Source organism: Gallinula chloropus, assembly GCF_964237585.1.
Source record: "Gallinula chloropus genome assembly, chromosome: 1".
NCBI classification, from domain to species: Eukaryota; Metazoa; Chordata; class Aves; order Gruiformes; family Rallidae; genus Gallinula; species Gallinula chloropus.
The window spans coordinates 199,701,661-199,725,493 of record NC_140085.1 but is presented as its reverse complement, the minus strand read 5'-3'; the positions used below and the strand labels follow the sequence as shown (position 1 = coordinate 199,725,493).

The 23,833-nt window shown below is 40.0% G+C and overlaps 1 protein-coding gene across 1 annotated transcript in view; it reads right to left on the bottom strand.

The window, feature by feature from the left end:
• Window positions 1–6,868: 6,868 nt before the first annotated feature.
• Window positions 6,869–23,833, bottom strand: part of DEUP1 (deuterosome assembly protein 1) — a gene marked incomplete at its 5' end in the record, with an annotated part of 44,563 nt that continues 27,598 nt past the window's right edge. Inside the window, 4 exons of the mRNA XM_084265874.1 lie at window positions 6,869–7,072; window positions 13,738–14,038; window positions 20,620–20,819; window positions 23,420–23,506. Coding sequence (XP_084122000.1) covers window positions 6,902–7,072; window positions 13,738–14,038; window positions 20,620–20,819; window positions 23,420–23,506 — 759 coding nt within the window. The 3' untranslated portion in view covers window positions 6,869–6,901. The remainder of the gene's footprint in view (window positions 7,073–13,737; window positions 14,039–20,619; window positions 20,820–23,419; window positions 23,507–23,833) is intronic.

Sequence of the window (23,833 nt, the reverse complement as noted above, 5' to 3'; positions counted from 1 at the left end):
TCAGGTTGGCTTTTCCTGGCTGCGGCTTGGGGCATGGGTGATGTGTGCACAGCAAACTCTAGATGAGACAACCACAGTGTTATCCTCAGAGGAGTTTACTCTGCATGTGACCCGCGGGAAGCTGCCGTGGAACCCCGGTGCTCACCGAGCCCTGCACGGCACCTGAAAATGATCCGGGCTTTGGTGCTGAGAACCGCTTCCTCCAGCTGGAGAGGTCAGAAATGGTGCACGTGTAAAAGTGATCGCTCAGCCTGTGTCATCTCCCAGCTGCTCCTGTCCTCCCAGGCACCAAATCCTTTTTGCCCTGTCTTTATTTTACCCTCGCTCAGGGGTGGCTGTGCTGGGGTCCTGTAGTTCGCCCTTTTGTGGAAGGGGCTCAGCTTGCATGACATCAGTCCCCGAGGAAGCAGCCTAAGTGTGTGTATAATACGTGTGTTCTGCAGGGTACCCGGTGTCTTGGGTGACTAGAGTAGAAGCACAATTTTCTGCTGACTCTTCCATAGGTTCTTCTTCTCCCACAGACACTGAACCAAGGTTTTCCTGTCCCTGCTCGTTCTGTGGTACCTTCCAGTGGCTCTAAGGAAGTCCCTGTGACTCCCATCTCAGTCCGTTCCACTGGCAGGGCTTTTTCACCAGCGCAAGCAGTAACTCTGTTAGTGCAGAGAGCCTTCCCCAAAACTGCTCAGAGTCTTTGTGTGAGGGTTTTTCCTTTCATGTGCTGCAAGAGTTGAGCCTGTGACACATAAGAGCAATTAACTGGCTGATAACAACTAAATAGGGAGAAGGTTGTCTGGGTTAGATAATATTTAAGATTACTTCTCTAATGAGATGTTTCATTTCTGCTGCTTTTTCTTATGCCCCCCCTTTGTCTCGTCACCTGCAAATTCTTGGGGTCACAATAATCATCTTTTCAGAGGCAAATGTTTATTAATATGAACTCTTAATGCTAATAAGAGACGTTCTGTATTTCAGTTCTCTGAAATGTGCAATTTTACTGAGTGCTAATTGAGAGGAAAGTAGTGTTAAGTGTTCTGGACTGTTCCTTATGCAGGAACAAGAATTGATGTTGCAGTTTGGATCTTTAAAAAAAAAACAAAAACCCAAAACATTTTTCTCTAGTAAACAATGATGTTGGATTATGACATTTTCTACCAAATTCCCTTTTACCAGCGTCAGATGGGAGAGTTTGGAAAATGGTATGAAGCCTCTGTAGACAGAAACTGTCAAAGAATCACTGGGAGATAATCAGGAAGTAAATTAATGGCAGTTGCCCAAATGTTGACTCCTGTGAACTTCTCAGCCAAAGGTGTAACCGTGTCTCTGGGTTTTTAACTGTATGTATTTCTCCAAGTGTCAGTTGCCTTCAAAGATGTTTTAGAAATAGGATTTCAAAGCTTTTCCCAGCACACAGTAGCTTGTGGGCAAAATTGAATGATTTATTACAAGCATTTTACCAGAAAACTCATGCTGAGATACTTCTTCAGCAGTGTCTTATAATATGGTGTCCAAGAGCGCTCATTATCAGGTGAAGTCATTAAAAACCTGCCATTGCCTTCTGATAAATCCGGTTACAGAAGCAATTCTCTTAAAACCATTTTTTTCAAAACATAAATCAAATCTGAGTCAAATACTTAAAGATGAAGGTTTGAAAGGACTTACAAATGTCTTTGAAGTGCTAAGAAAATAAAGGAATCACATCAAGTATTCCAGCAATGGGTAAATGCCCATCTGTGTTCCCCATGGCCTGTGTTATCCATGGCCCCAGCTCCAACACCAAGTGAGGGAAGGCAACGACACTGCCCCTGGTCCGAAAGAAGGACTTCACATATTTTCAGAGCTCTGACGAATTAGATCTCAAGTCTGTTTCAATCCATCTACATGGGGATGTTTCCCTATTCTCATTCAGATGTTTGGAAAGCAGCGATTTCAACACACATGGCAGAGAAAAGGCACCTCTCTTCTATCAGAGCATGTATGTTTGGTGCTGCAGCGGTACCCGTAGAGGTGTGAACGCTCCCCCTGCTCTGATGGGAACTAGAGCCTGTGATTTGTTTCTCTGCTTTGGACCTGCGTTGCCAAGATGTTCCTCACCAGGAGAGGCTTCTTACCAGGGCAGGTAGTTCTGGTTCACGCGCTGTGCCACCAGCAAGGCAAAGTCCTGCCATCCATGTCCCAGTTGAGCATCGTTGTCACTGCTAGAGGGGGAGCCATGAGCTGGTGTCTTCTGTGCACTGCCTGTACTTGGTTTAAAAGTTTCAACCAAAACCATTCATGTTCTGGTGCTCACGTGAGATACCGAGGGCCAGGACTTCTCTAGGATTTCTTCCTCTGGGGTTGTACAAGGGTTAAGTCAAGTAGGACCTACAGCTGTCACAGGCAAGTCAGTGACAGGATGGTTCAGGACTGTTCTTTGCACACAAACATGTTATCATAAGGTGACTGGGCAAGCACATTCCTGACAAATCTGTTTCAAAGCCCCAAGCAGTTTGGTTTAGGGTAGATTAGTTTGTTTTGTTGGTTTAGGACAGGACACTGGAGCCCTGTGTCTCAGTGTCTGGGGGAACTGCTCAATCCACGTGCAGAGGTTTAGATGCAGTACGTGAAATTACAGCCTGTTTGCGGATTTGAGGGTGTCCATGTGATTAAATAGTAACTCAGACCCAGTGAGCTTTGAGATCTGAACCCTACAGTGAGGAAAAAACAACTCACAGTTCCCACACTGGTTGGCCAATCCAAATGAGCTCTGCTGCAAGCAACCTTTAACCCAGCATTTTCTCAGCAGCCTGCTGTGTCTGAGAAGAAAACAATTTCCCTAGTGCAAGGCAGTTGGTGTAAAATCTACTTGATAGCTGTTTTGCATAGAATTAAATGGACAAAAAGTGAATGTGAAGGACATAATTGGCTGTTGCAGGTTGTAAAGCCAGATGGGAACATAATCCTATCATCTGTATGATACAGAGTAAGGATCTTCCCCCAGTACCCTCTGCCTCCTTCCAGCCCTTTGGTCTTGGGGAGACCCTCTGGCATACAGCTGCAGTGCTGAAGGGAGTTCAGCACATGCATGAGGTGGCTCTGTAAATCACTGTTTCACAGTGTGCTTGGTGTTGGAATGGACCTCTGGAGATCATCTAGTCCAACCCCCTGCCAGAGCACGATCACCTAGAGCAGGTTGCACAGGATTGTGTCCAGGCAGTTTTTGAATGTCTCCATAGGAGACTCCACAGCCTCTCTGGGCAGCCTGTCCCAGGGCTCTGCCACCCTCAGAGTAAAAAAGTTTTTTCTCATGTTCAGATGGAACTTCCTGTGTTCCAGTTTGTGCCCATTGCCCCTTGTCCTGTCACTGGGCACCACTGGACAGAGTCTGCCCCATCCTCCTGACACCCACCACTTAGATACTGTTCAATACCAGGTTGGATGGGGCCTTGAGTGGCGTGATCTAGTGAGAGGTGTCCATGCCCATGGCAGGGGGGTTGGAAATTGATAGGTCTCTTCCAGCCCAAATGATCCTGTGATTCTATGATTCTACATAATGATGAGATTCCCTCTTGGTCTTCTCCAGGCTAAACAGCTCCAGATCTCTCAGCCTTTCCTCACAGGAGACATGAGTTTAAGTCCCCATATCAGCTTTGGAGCCCTCCACTGGACTGTCTCCAGTAGTTCCCTGTCTTTCTTGATCTGGGGAGCCCTGAGTAAAATAAAACTTTGATGACTGGCATGTCATACCACAGATGTACAGTCACCTGGGGCTCATCTCGTTAGACAGTCTGGTGATGACTTTTTCTCATCCCCGCTGGTGGTGTTCAAGGCGCCTGCCACCTCTCCGACACTCTCCTGTTCTTATGTTCCTCAATTTCCCATGCAGTAAAGAAGGGAGTAAAACATGGCAGGAAAAAAATGCACTAAGCACTCAACTTTCACATGGGCCTTTTAACAATGTTTCTGTTCAGTTAGTGTGGGTTCACCGAGAGCCCCATCAGAGTAAGTTTTGGGAAGTGAATAGGACAGCAATGGTCTGGCAGCTCCTACACCACCAGCTATTTCAAAATTATGTCTTGATGAAACACGTTGGCAACTGTGTGTACACGACCTCTGATTTTCCTTCAGCAAAAAAATGCAGGGGGCAGCCTGAGCCATTGTTCTTTTTGTCTAAAACAAATCTTTCTACTGGGAGCCAAAAATACTTTTTGGGAAAGCTTTGAAAAATCGTAACACAAGTCCAGTGGTTTACAAGAATTTTCCATTGTCCAGCGACTCACAAAGGAGAATAGGAATTTTCTGTGTGTTTTGGGCAATCAGCAACTCCTGAACATTGCATCTTGTCCTGCCAAATGAACTTATGATTAATAATTCATTTTTTTCTACTTTTTATTGGAGTTTTCAGAGGTTTATAGCCGTGGACCTTTCGGATCGTTACTTGTGTGACAATATACCTGCGTCTCTAGTCAGGGTATATCATAAGGTATATAATTTCTCACTCTTCTTATTTCTGCTCCCCATCTCTCTGTAAAAAGTTTTCCAAGTAACTTGAAATGTGGTACATGTTGCACAAACTATTTTTGGCCTGATAACATCAGGGATGGGTATTTTTCTTCAGAAACCTTTCACCAGCTGAACCAGTTTCACCTTTTAACACAACTGAAGTGGTCAGAACCAGTGGTGTGGCTCTGGCTCTATCCAGCAGCAACAGGCTGTTCTTTAAATTGAGGACTGTCAGATGAACTTCCACTGATGTTGGCTGGCGAAGGGACGGGTGACCTTTCAGGTAAATATGTGTTAAAAGAGGGCATGTTGATCCATACTGTCTCAGCACAGTTGTGGCACAATCTGCTCTGAGCAGGGAATAACAGGAAGCATGTAGGCTGCTCCCATACAGGTACTTGGTATTTTTCAGTGCTTTTCACGTGGAGTTTATTATAAGGTGTTACACAAAAGCCAGGCTAAAACTATCCCCCTTCTTTCGTTAGCCAAAGTTAGTAGCTTAAAAAGATCTTAAAAAGCTTTAGGAAAAAGAAGTCTTACTAATTTTTTGATCATTTCTTTCTTTCATTCAAGAGGGATCCCCATGCTTGGACTGGACTGAGACACATAACATTTCTTTGGTGACCTGTAGCACACCATCTTCTCATATGTTTAAATCATGCAGTGACAAAATAATCTGCCTAACTGACTAATATCCCCCTCTTTTGTGTCTTGTCCTTCTGAAAGACAACATTTTGCTGTCTTTTTGCTTCTACAGATCTTTCCCAGCTTAAAATTTAGCTTCGTTTCCAAAGGTTCCTTAATTTCTTCCTTAGTTCTTTTAAAACTCCCAGATGCATCTTCCCTGAAGTTGAGGACGCATATATATTTAGTTTGTTCAGCTGTCCTTCCATCATCTTCTATTCAGTCCTCGTTGCTCCAGCTGAGTCTAGTAATTTTCCTGAATTTTCCTGTAAAAGGTTCTTTGATGTCCTCATTTCCATTACTCATTTTATTACAAACTGAGCCAAACTGGTATTTAAAATCTTGGTATTTTGTGGAAGTGTGATGTAGTGTATTTTGTCTTAATGGAAATATAGCTTCCAAAAACAATTTACATTTTTGTTGTGGTCTTGAATATTAATGAGTCTTCTTTTACTCACAAACTGAAGCCGTTTGACAGTCTGGTATTATTTTTATCCAGATTTTTCCAGGAAGTTGGCAACAGTATATGCTGGAAAGCAGTTCTTCAGTATCTCTTTCACTGAAATTGGTGGTTCATCAACACTGTCTGTAATTTCTGTTTCGCTTGCACAGCAATAGAATTCAGCATGAAATGCAAATAAAAGGAATCTCAGCATTATGCAGTTTTTCAGCACACAGAGTTGAAGTAACTCTGCTCAGTGTTATAATGCTTTTCTATGTTGCAGAAAAAGACAAAGAATGTAGACCCTTACGTAAAAGAAGTTGTCTGAAGTTGCAGGGTTTTGGACTATTCCAGTGCAGGTAAACAAGAGCCTAAGTAATGTCAAAGCACAGAATGATTAGGTTGGAAAAGACCTTTAAGATCATCGAGTCCAACTGTTCCTGTCCTATGCTAAACCATATCTCTAAGCACCTCATCTACCCATCTGTTAAACACATCCAGGGATGGTGGCTCAACCCCCTCCCTGAGCAGCCTGTTCCAGGCCCTGACAATTCTTTCAGTGAAGAATTTTTGCCTAACATCTAACCTGACCCTGCCCTGGCGCAGCTTGAGGCCATCAGGCACGGTTACCAAAGCAGGTGAAGTATTTGTGTGAAGCACCTGAGATCAGCGCTGCGCCAGGTGAACTCTATGGGGCTGGGAAAAGGGGCAATACAAGTGGCTTCAAAATACATGCTTTGTCTATTTGTGTTCTTCTCACGGACCTGCATGGCTTAGAGCATAAGAAAAAAAGAGCTCAAACTTCTCATTTCAAGAGTCCTGAGGGCTGTTTCTATAGCCAAGAATAACCAGAGCATAGATAAGCTCTTTATGCTAGGAGCTATGACATGGCTAAAGGCCCCTATTATTCTTGTTCCGTGCAATCGAGAGAAATTTCTCTTGGCTGATTATATTTCCAAGGGAATAATTCCACTTATTAGCCCTCTGTACATCACAGATTTGAAAGTATCTTTCTTAATTTACAGTGCTGTGCCAGGCTCGCTGCTGCACACAATGTAACTGTGCAAAACCAACCTGCATAGTTCAGAATAGGTTTAGAATATGATATTTTGTAATACAATCAAGTTACAATATACCTAAATCCATAGGATAACGGTTATCATACTGAAAACTTGGTGTTAAATATACCTGCTGTGGGCAATGTGCCTAAATAAATTCAGCAGCTAGTTGCAGATGTTAGTTCTAAGAAACTCATGGGTGATTAGTTGGGTTTATTTTCTTAGTCGTGTGACTGGCTTAAGTATGCCTGCTTTGCTGTATCCTGGCATATTTTTTTAGAGTGTTTTCAGAATGTCTTTGCAGTTCTTCAAGGTGCAAATTTAAACGTTCTTCAAACTCCCTTGTGTGTTTCTCTTCCTCTTGAAGGAACTTTTCAGTTGGTGCAAGGAAGGACATCTCAGGGGGAGACTGAGCAATGAATAGAAAGTCATGGTTAGTAAAATCCAGGAAGCACTACACTGTGTTTGCATTACCAAATCTGAGATTCTAAAGCATCCTATAGCAGCCAGTAACGTGATGACACTTTGTATCTCTCCAGCAAAACATGAATCTGGGCACACATTTTAAAAGCATTCAGGTGCCCAAAATGTGAGCATGATATTTGATATCAGAATAGCCACAGCATTAGGATGTAGATTTGCCATTAAATATGTAAATATCTTATTAGACAGAATTAAGCTGCTTCAGGACCTCCAAAATCTTTGGATCAGATAAAGGTTAAGTTAGTCACATGTATAATTTAGGACAATAGTATGTTTTTTGGAATTACAGAATATAACTAGTATTGGGTACTGCAGATTGTCTCTTGTAATTTTAGCTCTCTGCTTTGTGAGGAAAGGAAGAAAACCTATGCTCATTTCAGTACTATCAACTTCAAGCCCTGACATTCTGGAGAATGTACTAAATTTTATTCGCTGCAAGTAGTTCACTGAACAATCTTCTTTCCATTTAATGAGCATTTCGTAGCCTGAGACATAAACCCTACCAGAATCAGTTTTAGAATGGTTGTCATGGGATGCAGAGTTGTATAAAGCAAAGGACGTGAGTGAGGCTTTGCTGGAACAAGTTCTAAATTTTTAAGCAGCAATTTCTGTTAATTCTTTTTGCTAATACTTAAGATGCATTCACTGGAATGTTTTTATCAAAAGAAATATGAAAGACTTTTTCTTTGCCTAAAGACATGATGCTTGTTTAAATTCAATGTTTATTTGTATAGATAAATATAATTTTATGACATGAATTTTTAAGTCAACTGAGAAAAAACCTCATTGTGTTACTGTGTTACTGTAATTCTGTGTTAGAGCTGCATTACTGAGTAAGAGAAAGAAGATTTTCTATCTTTATATGATCATGTATTGAGAAAGATGATTGACATTATCTTAATTAAACTGTATGTTAAATAGTTTTAATAACCGATTGAGTTATTAGTCTAGAACCTCGGGTGTTGTTTTTCCTGGAGTATAAAAATGAGAGTTTATCTGTCAGCACATCAAATGGTTTCCCCTGATTTAAATATTCAAATGTTTTGTGGAAAAGGCCAATTCTATTACACCTGTAAATTTTTATTCTAAGCTGCCTTGTATCAGGATGGGACATTCCCTATTTCCACGGCAACTAGAGGCAGATTTGGTCTTTGCTTTCAGCCTGGTTTAAAACTGCCCTTGAGCAGCATTTCAGGCCGAAAGATCCTAACCAGAGACATGCTTCAAAGCACTATTCTCTTCAGACTCTTTGCAGCAGACCTTGAGATGAAATTTAGAGATTTCCTATAGGAAACCCCTTTTATTTTCAAAGTACAGCAAGTAAGCGATAGCCAGAAATAAATTCTGAGTATAACATTATCCTTCTAGAGCGAGGCAGGATTTCCCATGTATAGGGCTCCTATACATTTTCACAGGTAAAGCAGAATCCTCCTTCTCTCAGTCCCTCCATATTAATGTTTTAACAGGGCAGGGAAGAAAAAGTGACTTCACTTAGTATGTAGGAGAAGAAGGAACCCAATGGTATTGGATTGCTTTGTGCCACAACACACTCTGATCAATCCCTGAACTGCCAGGAATAAGAAAGAATGTTAATTTTCCAATTTTTGAGAAACTCTGGAGAGAGATGACCTGCCTTCTGGTTTTCCTCACAAACACATGCAGGATTTCTCATCCGTAAATCACTGTTTTCATATGAAGAATTGTTCCTGAGATTTTCGATATTACGGCTCCATGCACATTTTCCTTCATGTGCTTGCTCACAAATACAGAATCACAGAATCACTGAATGGTCTGGGTTGGAAGGGACCCCAAGGATCATAGAGTTCCAATTGCCCTGTCATAGGCAGGGCCACCAACCTCCAGGCCTGGATCTACACAAGGTTGCCCAGGCCTTGAACACCTCCAGGGATGGGGCATCCACCACCTCTCTGGGCAGCCCATTCCAGCACCTCACCACTCTCTCTGTAAAGAACTTGCCTCAATGTCTAATCTAAAACTTCCCTCCTTTAGCTTCAATCCATCCCCCCTTGTCCTGCCATTATCTACACTTTTAACAAGTTGATTCCCCTCCTGTTTGTATGCTCACTTCAGGGACTGGAAGGCTGCAATGAGGTCCCCCTGCAGCCTTCTCTTCTCTAGGCTGAACAAGCCCAGCTCCCTCAGCCTCTCTTCATAGGGGAGGTGCTCCAGCCCTCTAATCATCTTCGTGGCCTCCTCTGAACCCTCTCCAACAGTTCCACATCTTTCTTGTATTGTGGGTCCCAGATCTGGACACAGTACTCCAGCTGGGGTCTCACAAGGGCAGAGTAGAGAGGGACAATCACCTCCCTCTCCCTGGTGGCCACCCCTCTTCTCATGGAGCCCAGGACACCAATATATCTCTTTGTGATGTTTGGATTCAGTGATAGAGTTGGAAGTAGTAGTTTGAAGTCTTTGAAGAAGGCTTTTGTATTGTGAAGAAGACACTGGATTTGGAGGCTTTACTTGAAGAACCACTGTGTGTTTTGCCTATTGAATACCAGTTCTGCAATCACTGATTCATTTGAGTAAATGAAACAGTTTGTGAGAAGCACAAGAAACTGGGGAAAATATGAATTGGAAACATGAATTTAATAGGGGTCATCACCTTGAGAAAAGAAGTCATGTCGGGCTTTTCCATATGGAGAGCAGATGTACATGAGTGCTAGCTTTCAGAAACATTATATGGAGTTACAAGGGATTCTTGGAGATTCATTACAACGTTTCCAATTGCTGGCTTGTCATGACAAACATCGCAGCCTCATGATCAAGCCATCTTCCTGAAATGCCAGTGTCCTTTGCTTCAACTGGTACTTACTTTGGTGCGGTTTTTTTCTTGAAATACACTGTAAACTCCTGATGATACATTTCTGAATTGCCTCAGAGTTGTGAGAAGAATGTTTATCACTTAGAATAAGCAGATCATGGTTCCCAACAGCTCCTTACCCGAGGGCCAGACATGACTGACTATCATTTTAGATAGGTCCCTAATGCACCGGGCTTTATGCACTTCGAGAGAAGGTTGTATCTAAACAAGTCTAAAAGGCAACATTTCTTGTTAGCAGCTAAGCTTTGCTTTCCAAACCTCTTTCACTATGTTTTTTATCACTTTACTTTTAATGCCTGAGGAAGAAAAAACACGAAGAAACTGCTTTAATCCACGTCTCAGACAAGATTCACAGTGCCTAGTTTTGAATTCCTTCTCCTCAGGTAACTCTCCTTTTTTATGTCTTTCGGTTTTCTCACTGGAGCTGGGTAGAAGTGAGGTCATTGGTAAACTTTCAACCTCACTTGTTTGGGTAGTTAAACAAGGACTCTAGTTTTTCATTTCTACAGTGTCAGCTGACCCCATATTTCTTCAGTGTAGACCAGCAATGAGAATCACCTTCTTGCCTCATCATTTGCTGGAAAAGAAGGAACGCACCTGAGAGAGACGCCTATTTCCATGTATGGAATGTGTGCTAAAGATGTTTTCTTCTTAAGCAACAACTTCTCAAAGTGCTTATGAATTAACTCTGGATTGCCAGGTAGAAGCACTTCAGGAAGCTAGGTCTATTCACTCTCACAAACCACCAAATTAATTTGTCTGGCTAATTTTAGTCTGACTGTAACTAAATTTGGTGGCTTTTGGGTGTAGTTTTCTCTGACCCTACACTGCAGTACTTCCTAGGTAGCAGGCATAGATGTCTGTCTTCAACATGCTTCTGCTGAAAATGTGGAAATAAAAATTGAGATGCTCGGGGAATTTCCAGCCCACACAGGGAGGTTTTTAGAGGGCTGAAGTACTTAACCACGTAGGTAACAGTGATGGACCACAGCCTGCCTCAGGGTAGGATCAAGGCTGTCAAAGTCATTTCTAATCATGACAGGGGTAAAATTTTCCTAATTTTCCACTGCAATCTCTTTATTAAGCCATTTTCCATACTTAATGTTAGAAAGTTTGCTAATGCACAATTTATATTTTCTTGCTACAGTTTGAGTCTTTCTTGTCTTTCCAAGTTTGAAAGCAAGAAGCAACAATGTCCATCATCTGAAGAGAAACATGAGAAGGTATTTGTGACTAAAAGTTAAAGATCTGGTCTGGGAAGGACAATGCACATAACTGCTTCCTCCAGCTAAAATGGAGAAATTATGTTGGAATGGACTATTCTGAAGCTGCCAATAAACTTATTTGTTATTTTATTTATTTTCTGAAGCTGGGCATTGGACTGTTGTATGGAATAATCTTCCCAGAGACTGGGAATGGATCAGGAAACCATTTTCTGAAGTTGATCATTTCGGAAAGAGACCACAGCCCAACATACAGATCAGAGAATGAATATTTCCCTAGGTTTGGAAAGCTTTGAAGCAAGAATTCTGGGGGTTATGGAAATTTCTAATGAATCCACGTCAAGCTTTCTACTTCAAGGCAAGACTGACTTTCTCTACACATGTAACCTCTAAGAAAGAATGTGAAAGGACAGAGGTGCTAGTGAAACATTTATAAATCTTGTCTGAAGATTCGCTACTGGGAGGAGACATAAGTCTTTGTCTAAAGGCCTAGAGACTATTTTCTCTCTAAAGACCAACGATTTTTTCCCTAAATACCAACAGAGTAGTTTTAGTAGATATCAGGACATCACCTGCACTTTCAATCCAGAAAAATGGTTCCTTGTAACATCTTCAGAAGTTTTGAACATACTGGAGGTTTCACAGTCCTGAAAACTCTGTCAAAGAACTCTGGTTTACAACATACTGTATGGGTTTTTTCTCTTTCTCCTTGATGCAATGGCTTTCCATATGAAGACAGAAACAGACTGTTGACTCATCTCTGCACTATGTGGTACCCAGTGTCAGTCTGAGTGATGATTTAATTTTGGCAATCTTCAGAACTTGTACCTGCTTCAGTACCACTGATTTGGACTTTGACTCTGTATGAAAAATATAATTTCTTAATAGTTTCATTAGGTACTTTGCCCACACACCAGCTGGAAAGTGTTTTTTCTGTATCATCTAGTCAACTGCCTTGGCATTGACCCCATCCTGAGTGCCAGCTGGGAAATAGTTTCCCTGTAGCTTGCAAAAGTGTCCCAGAATGGACATTTTCCCTGGGCTGGATGGAAACAGAAGCTTTGTGGTCTGCTGTCTCTGTTGGACACTTCTGACAGAACAGAGGAGGGGAATTAGGGATTATCAAACTCTCCTGAGAAATTCTAGACTTTTCACAATCAGCAGTTTAAAGAGAAAGCTCTCAAGATGTGAGAAACCAAAAGCCATTTACTTAGAATTCCTATGAAACATAAGAATATAAAAATAGAAGTGAGGACAAACACCCATCATTATGTGGTTCTCACTGTTCTCTGACTACTGGGACACAGCTGCCAGGACCAGCATCAGCGAAGGGCTGTGCTGCAGTCCCTGCTTCCCAGGCAGGCCACCACTATGGTGCTGTCTATCTACAGTGAGATTCTGGACTGTGAAGACTGTCTTCCAGCAGCCACATCTCTGAACGGGAAGGTTGTGTGTCCATCCCTGAAGTGGACAGCAGAGCAGAAGTGGGGTACAACAACCATAAACTGCTTGAAGGTGATTGTTGATGTCATGATGCCCCTTCATTCTACTTAAGGTGACGAATGGCAAGGAAACTGCCTGTTGATTGCCTCAGTAAATGCTGAAGTCTTCCCTCTTTGTCTCCAGGCTCAGCTACACACCTGCAGTTCAGGATCCAGGGGTACAAAGATATAAGTATCACAACAGGGCAGAGAGGTGGCTGCAGTTCATTCCTTACTGAGCTGTTAGTTCCATTATGTAATGATGGTGTGGTTTGTATGCTTTGAGGTCTGGAAAAGAAGTGCTAAGTTTCCAAGTGGAAAAAAAGGCCTGTAGTGGAGGCTTAAGGAAGAGCAGAAGATACTGAGGAAGAGCATAAAGTTCAAATTTAAAGAGACATCTAAAGTCAAAGAATTATGGAAAGTTTTTCCTAAGAAGTTGCCCTAGCCCAAGTGGATTTGTCCCACTTGTGATGGAGGGTAGTAATCTCCAGCCTATGAAAACTGAAAGAAAGAATGCTGCACAATTACTCTTTCATTTCACGAAAAATAAGGATTAAACCAGTTATAATTTCTGTTCCTTTTCAAATACAATAGCTAACACAGAAAATAGTTGCTGCAATTCCTCTTATTTCATCCATCAATCAAATGCTGTAGAAATTTGGTTTGTCTAACAGCACTTAAGGCAGTAAGTTTGCAGGCATTATGGAAATAGAGTTAAAGCAGAGTGCCCTTACAGAAGGCAATATGAAGCCGAATGCCCCAATATAGAAGGCAATGAGCTAAAATGTTGAAATTTCTCTCACAGTCACATAATGGCAGGTAATTATCACCATCATTATTAGAATAGAGGTATGGCCCAGTAGGGGATGTTTAATCTCCAGGAAAACTGCATTCATGTTAGGATAAGGTATTTCCATTTTTGCTGGGCTGGCACTGTATAAATAATAATGACAACAGGGGTGATCTAATTTTTGGCTCCTCCAAGGCTCCATTTGGTCTACAGATCTTTGAGAATATGTGTTATAGGAAAATAGTTACTTACTGATAATTTGATTTCTTCTGTGTTGTAAGCAGGGTTCAGAAAACTGCCTCTTCCAACCTTTTCAGGAAATGACTCGCCAAAGGCTGCAGGATGCCCCGTGGGTGGTGATGGGCATTTATTATCTATTTTCTTTTCATGACTTCTGTGATGCGTATGAAAAGATAAAATGCTGTCACTCGTTGAACCAGTGATATTGCCTTGGCCATATAAAGCAGGACTACAGTTTCTGTGGTATCCACTGGCTGTGAACATAGCAGTCTGTTGACATTCCACTTCCCATGCATCTTTCTTTTGGAAAGCTCTACAAGAGAAAAAAATACCAAAGTCTGAAAACCAGTTTGATGTTATCACAACAAAACCAAGCTTTTAAAAATTTTGTTTGTGCAATTTTCATTATTTAGCTGTTCAAACTGCTTCCTGCAGGAAGATAACGGGCGTAAGATTAAGCATTATCTAGTTGCAGCAATTTAGCAACTTTCCACCTAAGTTGCTATAAATACCTGAGTGTGCATCCTCTGTCTGCTTCAGCTGTGACACTAATTTAAACCCTTTCACTGGAGTTTAAGGTGAGTAAGCTTGCAGTGGCTGTGGCAGGACAAGAGCTGAAACACAGACTTGCTTCAGGTATTGAGGTTATCAGTACTCCCTTGTTTGTTACCCATCCTTTGACAAGGGTCACAATCCCTTTAGCTTTTCCGAGCTCTGCAAGCACACTTCAGCCATGTCTTCATAACTTAGAATCATAGAATCACAGACCAGTTTAGGTTGGAAGGGACCTCAAAGCCTATTCTAGTTCCAACCCCCTGCCATGGGCGGGGACACCCTCCACTAGCCCAGGTTGCCCAAAGCCACATCCATCCTGTCCCTGAACACTGCCAGGGATCCGGGGGCAGCCACAGCTTCTCTGGGCACCCTGTGCCAGGGTCTCACCGCCTTCACAGGGAAGAAGTACTGGAATATGCTGCCCAGGGGGTTGTGGAGTCTCCTTCTCTGGAGATATTCAAGACCCATCTGGACGCCTACCTGTGTGACCTCTCCTAGGGAGCTGCTTTGGCAGGGGGGTTGGACTCGATGATCTCTGGAGGTCCCTTCCAACCCCTACAGTGCTTTGTGATTCTGTGAAGTTCTTCCTAATATCTGATGTACAGTTACCCTTCTTCAGCTTAAGGCCATTATTCCTCACTGTCTAACTACATGCCCTTGTAAACAGTCCCCCTCCAGCTTTCTTAGCTTACAATAGGATAGAAACTAGAATGAATTTAGCCACACAAATAGAGGTAACTACATGTGAAAGGGTGAGATGGGAAGCAAAAACTGTTATTAGTGGTTGGATTTTGATCTAATAGCACCTTAAACAGCTACATCAAATAATTAGAATTTAGAATAATTTTAAAAACAATTTTAAAATATTATAGGAATCTTTAATCCTATTTTTTTACTGCAATAATAATTTTGCCAATGATTTAATGATAACATACTGGAGATTAAGAAGAGAGATAAAGAAATGTTTAACATATGCTTTGTTAAAAATTGCACAAGAACATGCTTTTGTAACAATAAGAGAAATCTTCAAGCTTACAAAAGAACTCTTAAATCCCACTTACAGTGCTCAGAATAGATGTAAAAGCATAGATATGTATTCATTTGTAGTTCTGTAAAGCAAAAACTATTATGTTTAACAGCAACTTCAAAAAAAAAAAAAAAGCAGCAAGCTGTGTTCTTCCCATTCAGAATACCTCCTTTTCCTGACAGTCAAATGTACAATTCTGAAACCACAGAATTGAGAATCACAGAATCTCCTGAGTTAAAAGGGACACATAAGGATCATCAAGTCCATCCAACTCCTGGCTCCACACAGGCCCAGCCAGGTCACAACATGGGACTGAGGGTGTCATCCAGACACTTCTTGAACTCAGCCAAACTCAGTGCTGGGACCCCTTCCCTGGCGAGTCTGTGCCAGTGCCCAACCCTCCTCTCAGTAAAGAACCTCTTCCTAATATCCAACCTAAACCTCCCCTGTTGCAGCTTCACACCGTTCCCTTGGATTCTGTCCTTGGTCACCAAAGAGAGGAGATCGCTGCCTGACCCTTTGCTCCCCCTCCTCAGGAAGCCACAGACCATGATGAGGTCTCCCCTCAGCTTCCTCTTCCCCAGGCTGAACAAACCCAGGGACTTCAGCTTCTCCTCATAAGACTTCCCCTCCCCAACCATATGGATTAGAGCAGAGACTTTTGAGACTAGTATTCCCAGATGTCTGCTGAATTAGAGTAATTTTCAATCACACATGTCAAAACATGCAAAAATTTTAAATTATTTCAGATTTGATTGCATTTCTGTTATGAAATTTCTGTCAGAGGTAGAAATTTCCATTGTACTGAGGTCTGTGGTTATGATAAAATTGAAATTTTTGTCCTGGGCAGTAACTACTATACTTAAACATGATAGCTATCTGAAAGGCTCCTATCGTTGCACACTTAACTAATTTGATACACAGCTCTAAAAACTTTTAAAGATCAGGTTCTGTGACACTACAATATAATTATTATAAATATTGAACAGTACGAAGTGCTGTTCAGATCTAAGGAAAACAGCTTTTTTTTTATATAAATAAAAAATGTTTTGACAGCACAGGGAAAGGACAGGGTTTTCTGCAGAAAGATCACACCATTTTCCAATCTCACTTTACATATTTGGTGGTGAGAGATGGTGGCTGTGCAGTCTTTATGGGCACAGCTCATACATAAGGCCTGAGACAGGAATGTGAGTGCTCCATAAATGGACTGCGCAGAACAACTCAGAGAACTAATGAAGAACATATTTTTCGCTGATTATAAAAGAAGTAGTGAAAAAGATACTCTGAATGCTACAGGAAAGCAAGTTATATTATTATTATTATATATTCTAACATAAAACTCTCTGAGAATATTCACCAAACCTTCCAGTTTTCTAAATGACCTGAAGTGTTTACTTTTATGGGGGCAGAGTTTTCTCCTTTCTTCATTGCTTTTCTTTAAATAAATACACTGCTCTTTGGGCACAAGAGACTATCTTTTTTGTTTTGTGGGGTTTTTTTTTTATCCCCCTATTTTAAAGTCCATCTATTGTTTGGATGAAGGGTACACTGAAAAAAAAACCCTGCCACAATTGAAGATAGACAGCATGAATAATAAAAATCACAGATTTTTTTGTCATCTTGTGTTCTGACCTTTTTGGAAGTAATTTCCTCTTGAAACCCACAGTAAAGTCTGTGTGCTCTGTGTTCTTTCCCGCCCCCCCCCCCCCTCCCCGAACTGCTTCTCTATGTATTTAATAACAGTTATTACTGTTACGTTACAGCTTGCTTCACTAAGACCAGAATTTTCAGACTTGGGTGCCAACATCCTCTAGTAGCTTTTAGATAGTAAAACCAGATAAACCACCACCCCCCTGATTTTTAAAAGGAACTGCACTTGCTATGGTAATTGGTAGGATTGCTGGGGCTGTTTGCTATCTCAGAAAAACACGATGCCTACATTTAGGTGTTTTGATATGAATACTGTGCCTTCAGACAGATTTCACAGTTGGGGTTGAAATTTCTGCCAGTTCAGTGAAAATTATATCTAAGAACAGAGTTGTACTTTGAATACAAATGTAAAAGTAGGCAAATATCTGCAAATTTGTAAAAAACCTGTCCATTTGTTATCACTAGCAACACAAATACGCTGTAACTGCAGTTGAATAACTTAAGCTTTCAGTGGGTTTTCTGTCATAGAATTTAACATCTACTCGTACGTCACAAAAATAATATCACTGTTGACATGGAGACATATGGGACAAGAAGTGAAAGAACAATGACCTGGCAAAGGGAATTTATATAGACAGCATGTAATTTTTCAGACTCATATATACAACCAACCTGGTCCCTATATGATCAATGGTTTCAGCAGTGCAAAACCGATTCCTTACCCAGCTTGGGCTGGTTGACGTGCATAGTTTTGAGGTAGAGAACAACAGATCTTTAATGATCAACATTTTTTTCTGAATTTGTGTCCTTGCAAGTGTAACTGCTTGATTTTGAAAATGGTAAACAAGCATTTTCTTGAAGAGATTGTTTTCAGAAGGCCCAGTGTGTTTATCACAATAACTGGTACAGTGGTGAGTATGACTAAGAGTGTGACCTCCAAAGGGCAGTGAAAACCTCCATAAGACAGATACTGTCAACACAGATCCTTTAGGCAACCCTCAGCTAGCTTAGCAGGCATTCAGTCCTAGCCCCTCACTTTTGCCTAACGATGAAAGAGCATTTTGGCTTCACTAGTTACCTATTTTGCATATATTTTGATGGTAAGTAAGTAGCCTTTTGTTTGGGAGCTCACATGCATATTCAAATTTGGAAAAAAACAGGTTAAGCACCCCAGCTTCATCAGAGAAAGCCCTCTTTAGTCATGTAAAAATTTAAATAAAGGAGTGAAATCTTGAAGGCATGGAAGTTTATGTAAATGGCAATTAGAAGTAAGCCAATTATCATATATGAGAACAGTAATTAATTAAAGTGATTATAGGTTGGATGCTGTTACAGTCTTTTTTAGCTAAAAAGATGCCACTCCTGCATATCTTCCTTTGTAATATTTAGGAATTCATTGTGTACTGAAAGAAAGAAGAAATTATGCCTCCTTCTAAATGACCTGTATAACTTCCTGCAATTTCCTGTATTTTCTCTAGAGGTCTCCCATCTAATGACCGTGCCCATGCCTAGGAATCTAGTAGTGATTGTGAGACATGACTGAAAAATACTATAGAATATACTTGATTGAAGACATTCTTTTTTTTTCATTGTGCAAACCTTTCTAGGTTTCTGAATGCAAACAGGAAAAACAAAAAGTACAGCTTCTGAAAATTACTATTTAAAACACAAACACACCCCCCTCCTGCACAAACACCATGTTTTCTATTTTTTTACTATGTAAAAAAAGTCTTTGTGCCCTTTCTCCAGTGCCATAATTACCATGGAAACAGAACTGCAAATTAAAACAGAAATAACATGGTTTATGCTGACAATAAAATAAAACATGCCCCAGAGTTTAACTCAACCAACATCAATTGCCTGGTTTATCTGCATACATTTGAGGGTTGAAAATTTAATCTTAGGTTTCTGAGAAAATCTTGAAGTAGTTTTGTGTTTGGGAAGAGAGAAATGATAGTAGAGGGAAGGCTCAGTCTTAAAAAGACTGGCTGGCTGATGGATATATACAGTACATATGGAATTCGCAGATTTTTTAAATCTGTGTATACATGTATTTAGCTGATTTAGTTAGGAAATCAAACGCATGTTTCAGATCCTGAAAACCAGATTCAGTATCTCTCTTTCATCAGATTAATTAGGATCATAATTTCAGTTGTGTTCAGTAGTGGGGTTGAGATTTCTGTGGGAAGGGTTGGCTCTCCCAGGTTTCTCTCTCCAAGTTTTACTTTCACATTGGCCTTCGATGGCTACAAAATCGAACCTTGCAAATTACCTGCATGGCTCAACTGTCTCATATGCTTAATTCTCATGAATGAAATTGCACAGTTCCTCATGTACATTAAGTGTAATTCCTGAGAAAATGGGAAAAACTCTTAGTTTTTCTCACTTGTCATAGCATGAGGCAAATTTGTGCTGACCAATTTTTGTAGAAATTTTAAGACCTACATAGTCTGTGTCTTGGTTTGTAAATATTTGTTTCATCAAAACCTTCAATGTAATTTGAAACTTAGTAGCAAAACAGCTATACTTGCCCCTTCCATATACAAGTGTGTACATTATACTTGTGTATATATTTATATATGTGTACATACATACTTGTTTGTTCGTTTATTTGCTTTTTACACACAGATGATACTACCTCCAACATTAACATCATATTTAAATAGAAATTTTAGGCAAGAATGTAGTTACATATAATGGGACACCTTTCATTTTGCAGGAGGAAAATAACTTTGAATTTTGCCAAAGACCAAGTGTATGAGTTTGAAATCTTACCCTGTACAATTTTGGCTCCTATTATTTAAACTTTGCTTCACAGAACTGTTTTACATTAGTGCTATCATGTAAATTGTTTATTACAAATGATCAAAATACTTCGCTTCCTATTAATTTTTATTCTCCTGTCCTGGGAAATATTGTTTAGCAGGGAGTTTAATTCTCTTTATATTACTGCAATGCCATGATTATACCATGTTTGAAGTTAATTCAGTGCTTCACTGAATACATGGAATTAAGAAGGAAGTCATCACTACAATGTTTTCTATGAGTCTCAGTATTCTTAAGTCTCATTATTTTTCCCTAACAAGGAGTTTATTGTAGTAATGATTTATTCAGGGCATTTGAAATTATGTTTCTTTTAAAATTCAGGTCACCCAAGAACACCAAAACTAGACAAGGCATTAAAATATATTTAATGAAACTTCTAACAAATGAAACTGGCGGGACACAAAGCTTTTCAGCAGGGGTTGTAGTTCAAACTGCTTATTAAGATAACCTCCTGTGGAGCAGTTTACCTCTTATGTTGCTTTTTTTTATCCTTTCCTTGTCTTGTTTTTATTTGGCAGTAAAAATACATTCTGTCCCATTCTGCAAAGCCTGGAACTAAGAATAACTTAAGCAGCCCATAAAAAGGTTTTTTAAATTGTTTTATGTGACAAATACTGCAATACAAATCAGACATTTCTGGGACTTCATTTATTGCCAAATTGAGTTAGCCATCCAGAAAAATGTAGGAAATTCTTACAAATATACTAACTAAGTCTGATATTTATGTTGGTGGGTGTTCTGAATGAACAGAAACAGAAAAAAGTTGGCACAGTTAGATGTTTCAAAAAAAAACTTACAGGAACATTCATATATGTTTATAATCTAAATATTACCTCTCCTCCTTCTCTTGCATCTTTGAATGGCTTTGGTATCTCTCCTCTCTTTCTCCATGCATATCCATGCCACCCAATATCGATGTTTCTGTGTCATGTTGTAGTTTAAGGAGACTGTTTTGTAATACTAAATTCTCATGTTCCAGTTTGTCAATAGGAGTTGTGAAATTTCTGTTTTCTTTGTTAGATAAATCTATATTCTGTAAAAGGAGATAAACCCATCATTAAATAGTTATTTTTTTCACAATAAATGGATGTTAGCATTTTTAACAAGCAAACACAAAACAATGTTTTATACTAAAGAAAGACCTGGCTACCATATATAATTGTGCAGCACTTATAGTAAACCAAAAGAACTGCTTCCACACAAAAAATCACAACCCTAGATAAATGGAAGGGACAACAACCTCTATAGCACAAGAAAACAATATTTCTCAACAAACATGCATTCCAAATATTGTTGTTGTAAATTCATTGCTTGCTTTGTACAACTTATGACATAAAAGCAACCATAACAGCTATAGCTACAGACTCTATTGCTCCCTCTAGGAACAATTCCACCAAAAATAACAAGAAAAATTATGGAAGTTCATTACTGTACTTGATACAGGGTTTGTCTACAGGCACAATTTGGTAGCTGTGTCGAGATATAGTCATCTTCAGTTTCAGAAGCAGTATAGTGAAGCCACATTAGCAGAGTGCTCTCTGTTACTAAATTCTGCTTCTCAGCAGCGTTAGCCCACATAGTATACAAGTCAAAATGATGAAAGTGGAAGCAATATGTGCACTGTGACCAGGGGTGAAAGGGGCCTGTGCACTAGGATATCAAGAGGGTTTGACTAGCCAGGATTCCTTTTTTGCCCCATCACTTATTCCATGAAGCCTATACTGCACACCTGAGCTAGCTAATATATCACACAATTATAGAATCACAGACTGGTTTGGGTTGGAAGGGACCTCAAAGCCCATCTAGTTCCAACCCCCTGCCATGGGCAGGGACACCCTCCACTAGCCCAGGCTGCCCAAAGCCCCATCCAACCTAGCCTTGAACCCTGCCAGGGAGGGCAGCCACCAACTCCCTGGGCAACCTGTAGAACTACCTTTCTGCAGAATACTGTACCACATAGGATAAATACATTTCTAGTAAGAGTAATCTATCAGAAAATGCTCAAAAGATTTATCTAAAACCCTATACATGTTATTATTTTGTTCTTTCATGTCTTCCTAGATTTTCTGTATTCTTTTGGAACCCAATAATTCATGATTATTAAGGATTTGATTCTCAGTATACTGATGGCGCAGAAGGGATCCTACACCAGAAAGCTAGTCTATTCTTTGCACTAACTGGTCTGCTGTCATCTCTTCCCATAAACCTTGCCTTGCTTCACTAGTTTTAGGGGAATTTATGACCCAAACTGGTATGGAAGTGCCAGAAAGCGTAAAGAAAAATGTGTATTTTGTGCAAGGATGGGGGGGCAGGTGCTCAGCTGTGCCTCCTGAGTGGAGAGGAGTGGCAGAACAGTGCTATGTCACCCTACCACTAATAGCTCTAAGATCAGCATTACATTTCTAATGGCATGAACACCAAATCTGGGCTGGCACTGCTACATTGCTTTTGAAATCTAAACAATAACCCTGCCTGATGATGCATGACATCATACTGACTTGGGCTGGCACTAGTTCGAGGGGTCTGTGTAGTGCTCTACTGTACCGTAGACACACATCTGTAAGAATCCAGTCTTGCCTCACAATACACCGTTAAAGGTGGAATGAATTTTTAAGTCCAAAAGCACATTGATATGTGTAGTGACCTGAGTATATCCAGTAATTGGATTTTACTGTAAAATTTGAACAAACACCTGATATCTATGAGGATTCTGGTCAGACAGCCCTTTCAATCTTCATGAAAAATATCACTGAAGAGAAGAGCTAGGCATACATACACACATCCATCTATGTTTCCACAATAATATATACACATATATATATCCATAATACTGTACATGTATGTTCAGATAAATACATCACTGCTAGACACAGGTGCTATTTTAAGGGTGTGGAAAATGTGACATTTTTTCATGCATTTGTCAGTCTACAGTAAGACAATGAACAAGCTACAAATCCTCCAAAGATGTATTTGCAGCATTGCTCATGAGCAACATGCCAGTGTTTTTTCTAGTGATAGATACAAGAACTGTGGATGATCTGTAAGCAGGGGATGTTTTGAAGCTTTTTGTGGAAGTTGGCATATGTAATATTTATTATATTCACATGAACTATAGTTCCACATGACATTATGGCATACTTTTAAAGGAATTAAACTTTAAACATCCCCTGTTTGGAGAGAAATAAATACTAAACTATGAAAATGAGCTGAGTGGGGGCAAAATGTGTCAGCCTTTTACACTTTTATTTAAATATCATATGCACAAAGGGATAAAATAATTTTTTTAAAAGCACATATTTTTGTATCTGTGAGAATGATGAGTGTTTAAAAATACATATTTTCTCAAATTAGTGACATTACTTACAAAAATAAGCTACCAGGAACTCTTCATTGTCTAGACAGTTACTGAAAAATTTAGCTTACTTCTACTTCACTACAATTAAGGTTAAAATTACTCTTGGCCATACCCATCTTCAGGCTGTGTGTGAAAACCACTTGGCTTTGGTTATGTCACACACCTTATTTTTATTTATTTATTTTACATGGGACAGAAATCTCTAAATGTGCCATGGTCTCAATCTAAATTTACAGTAAATAAAAGTAACTGTTCTGCATATTGCATAGACAGATTACCGTGCAGCTTTTACACTCCTGGCTTTCCACCATCTCCTTTAGATGTGTGTTTTCAGATTTGATAACTTTGTATTGGAAATCCAACAACTAGGAAAAGATTAAATTCTTAGTTATATGCAAGAATAGTACTGTTAACTTGAAATAACACTGATTATGGATATGTGTGAGTATAATTTTACAAAATATACAGAAAGAATCATGAAACTATGATTATTTTTTTTTAGAATACAGCCATTTTAAAGCAGAAAAGCCTTAAACAATCTATAAAAGATATGCAAATGCAATGCCTCTGATTTTGTTTATGTTTTTGAAAGAATTAACCACTTAAGAAAATAAGGGAGTTCACATCTAGTTACAAGATACAAAGAGGGACAGATTTTGGAGGCCACTGAAACTGGATGAAATCCTAGTCAT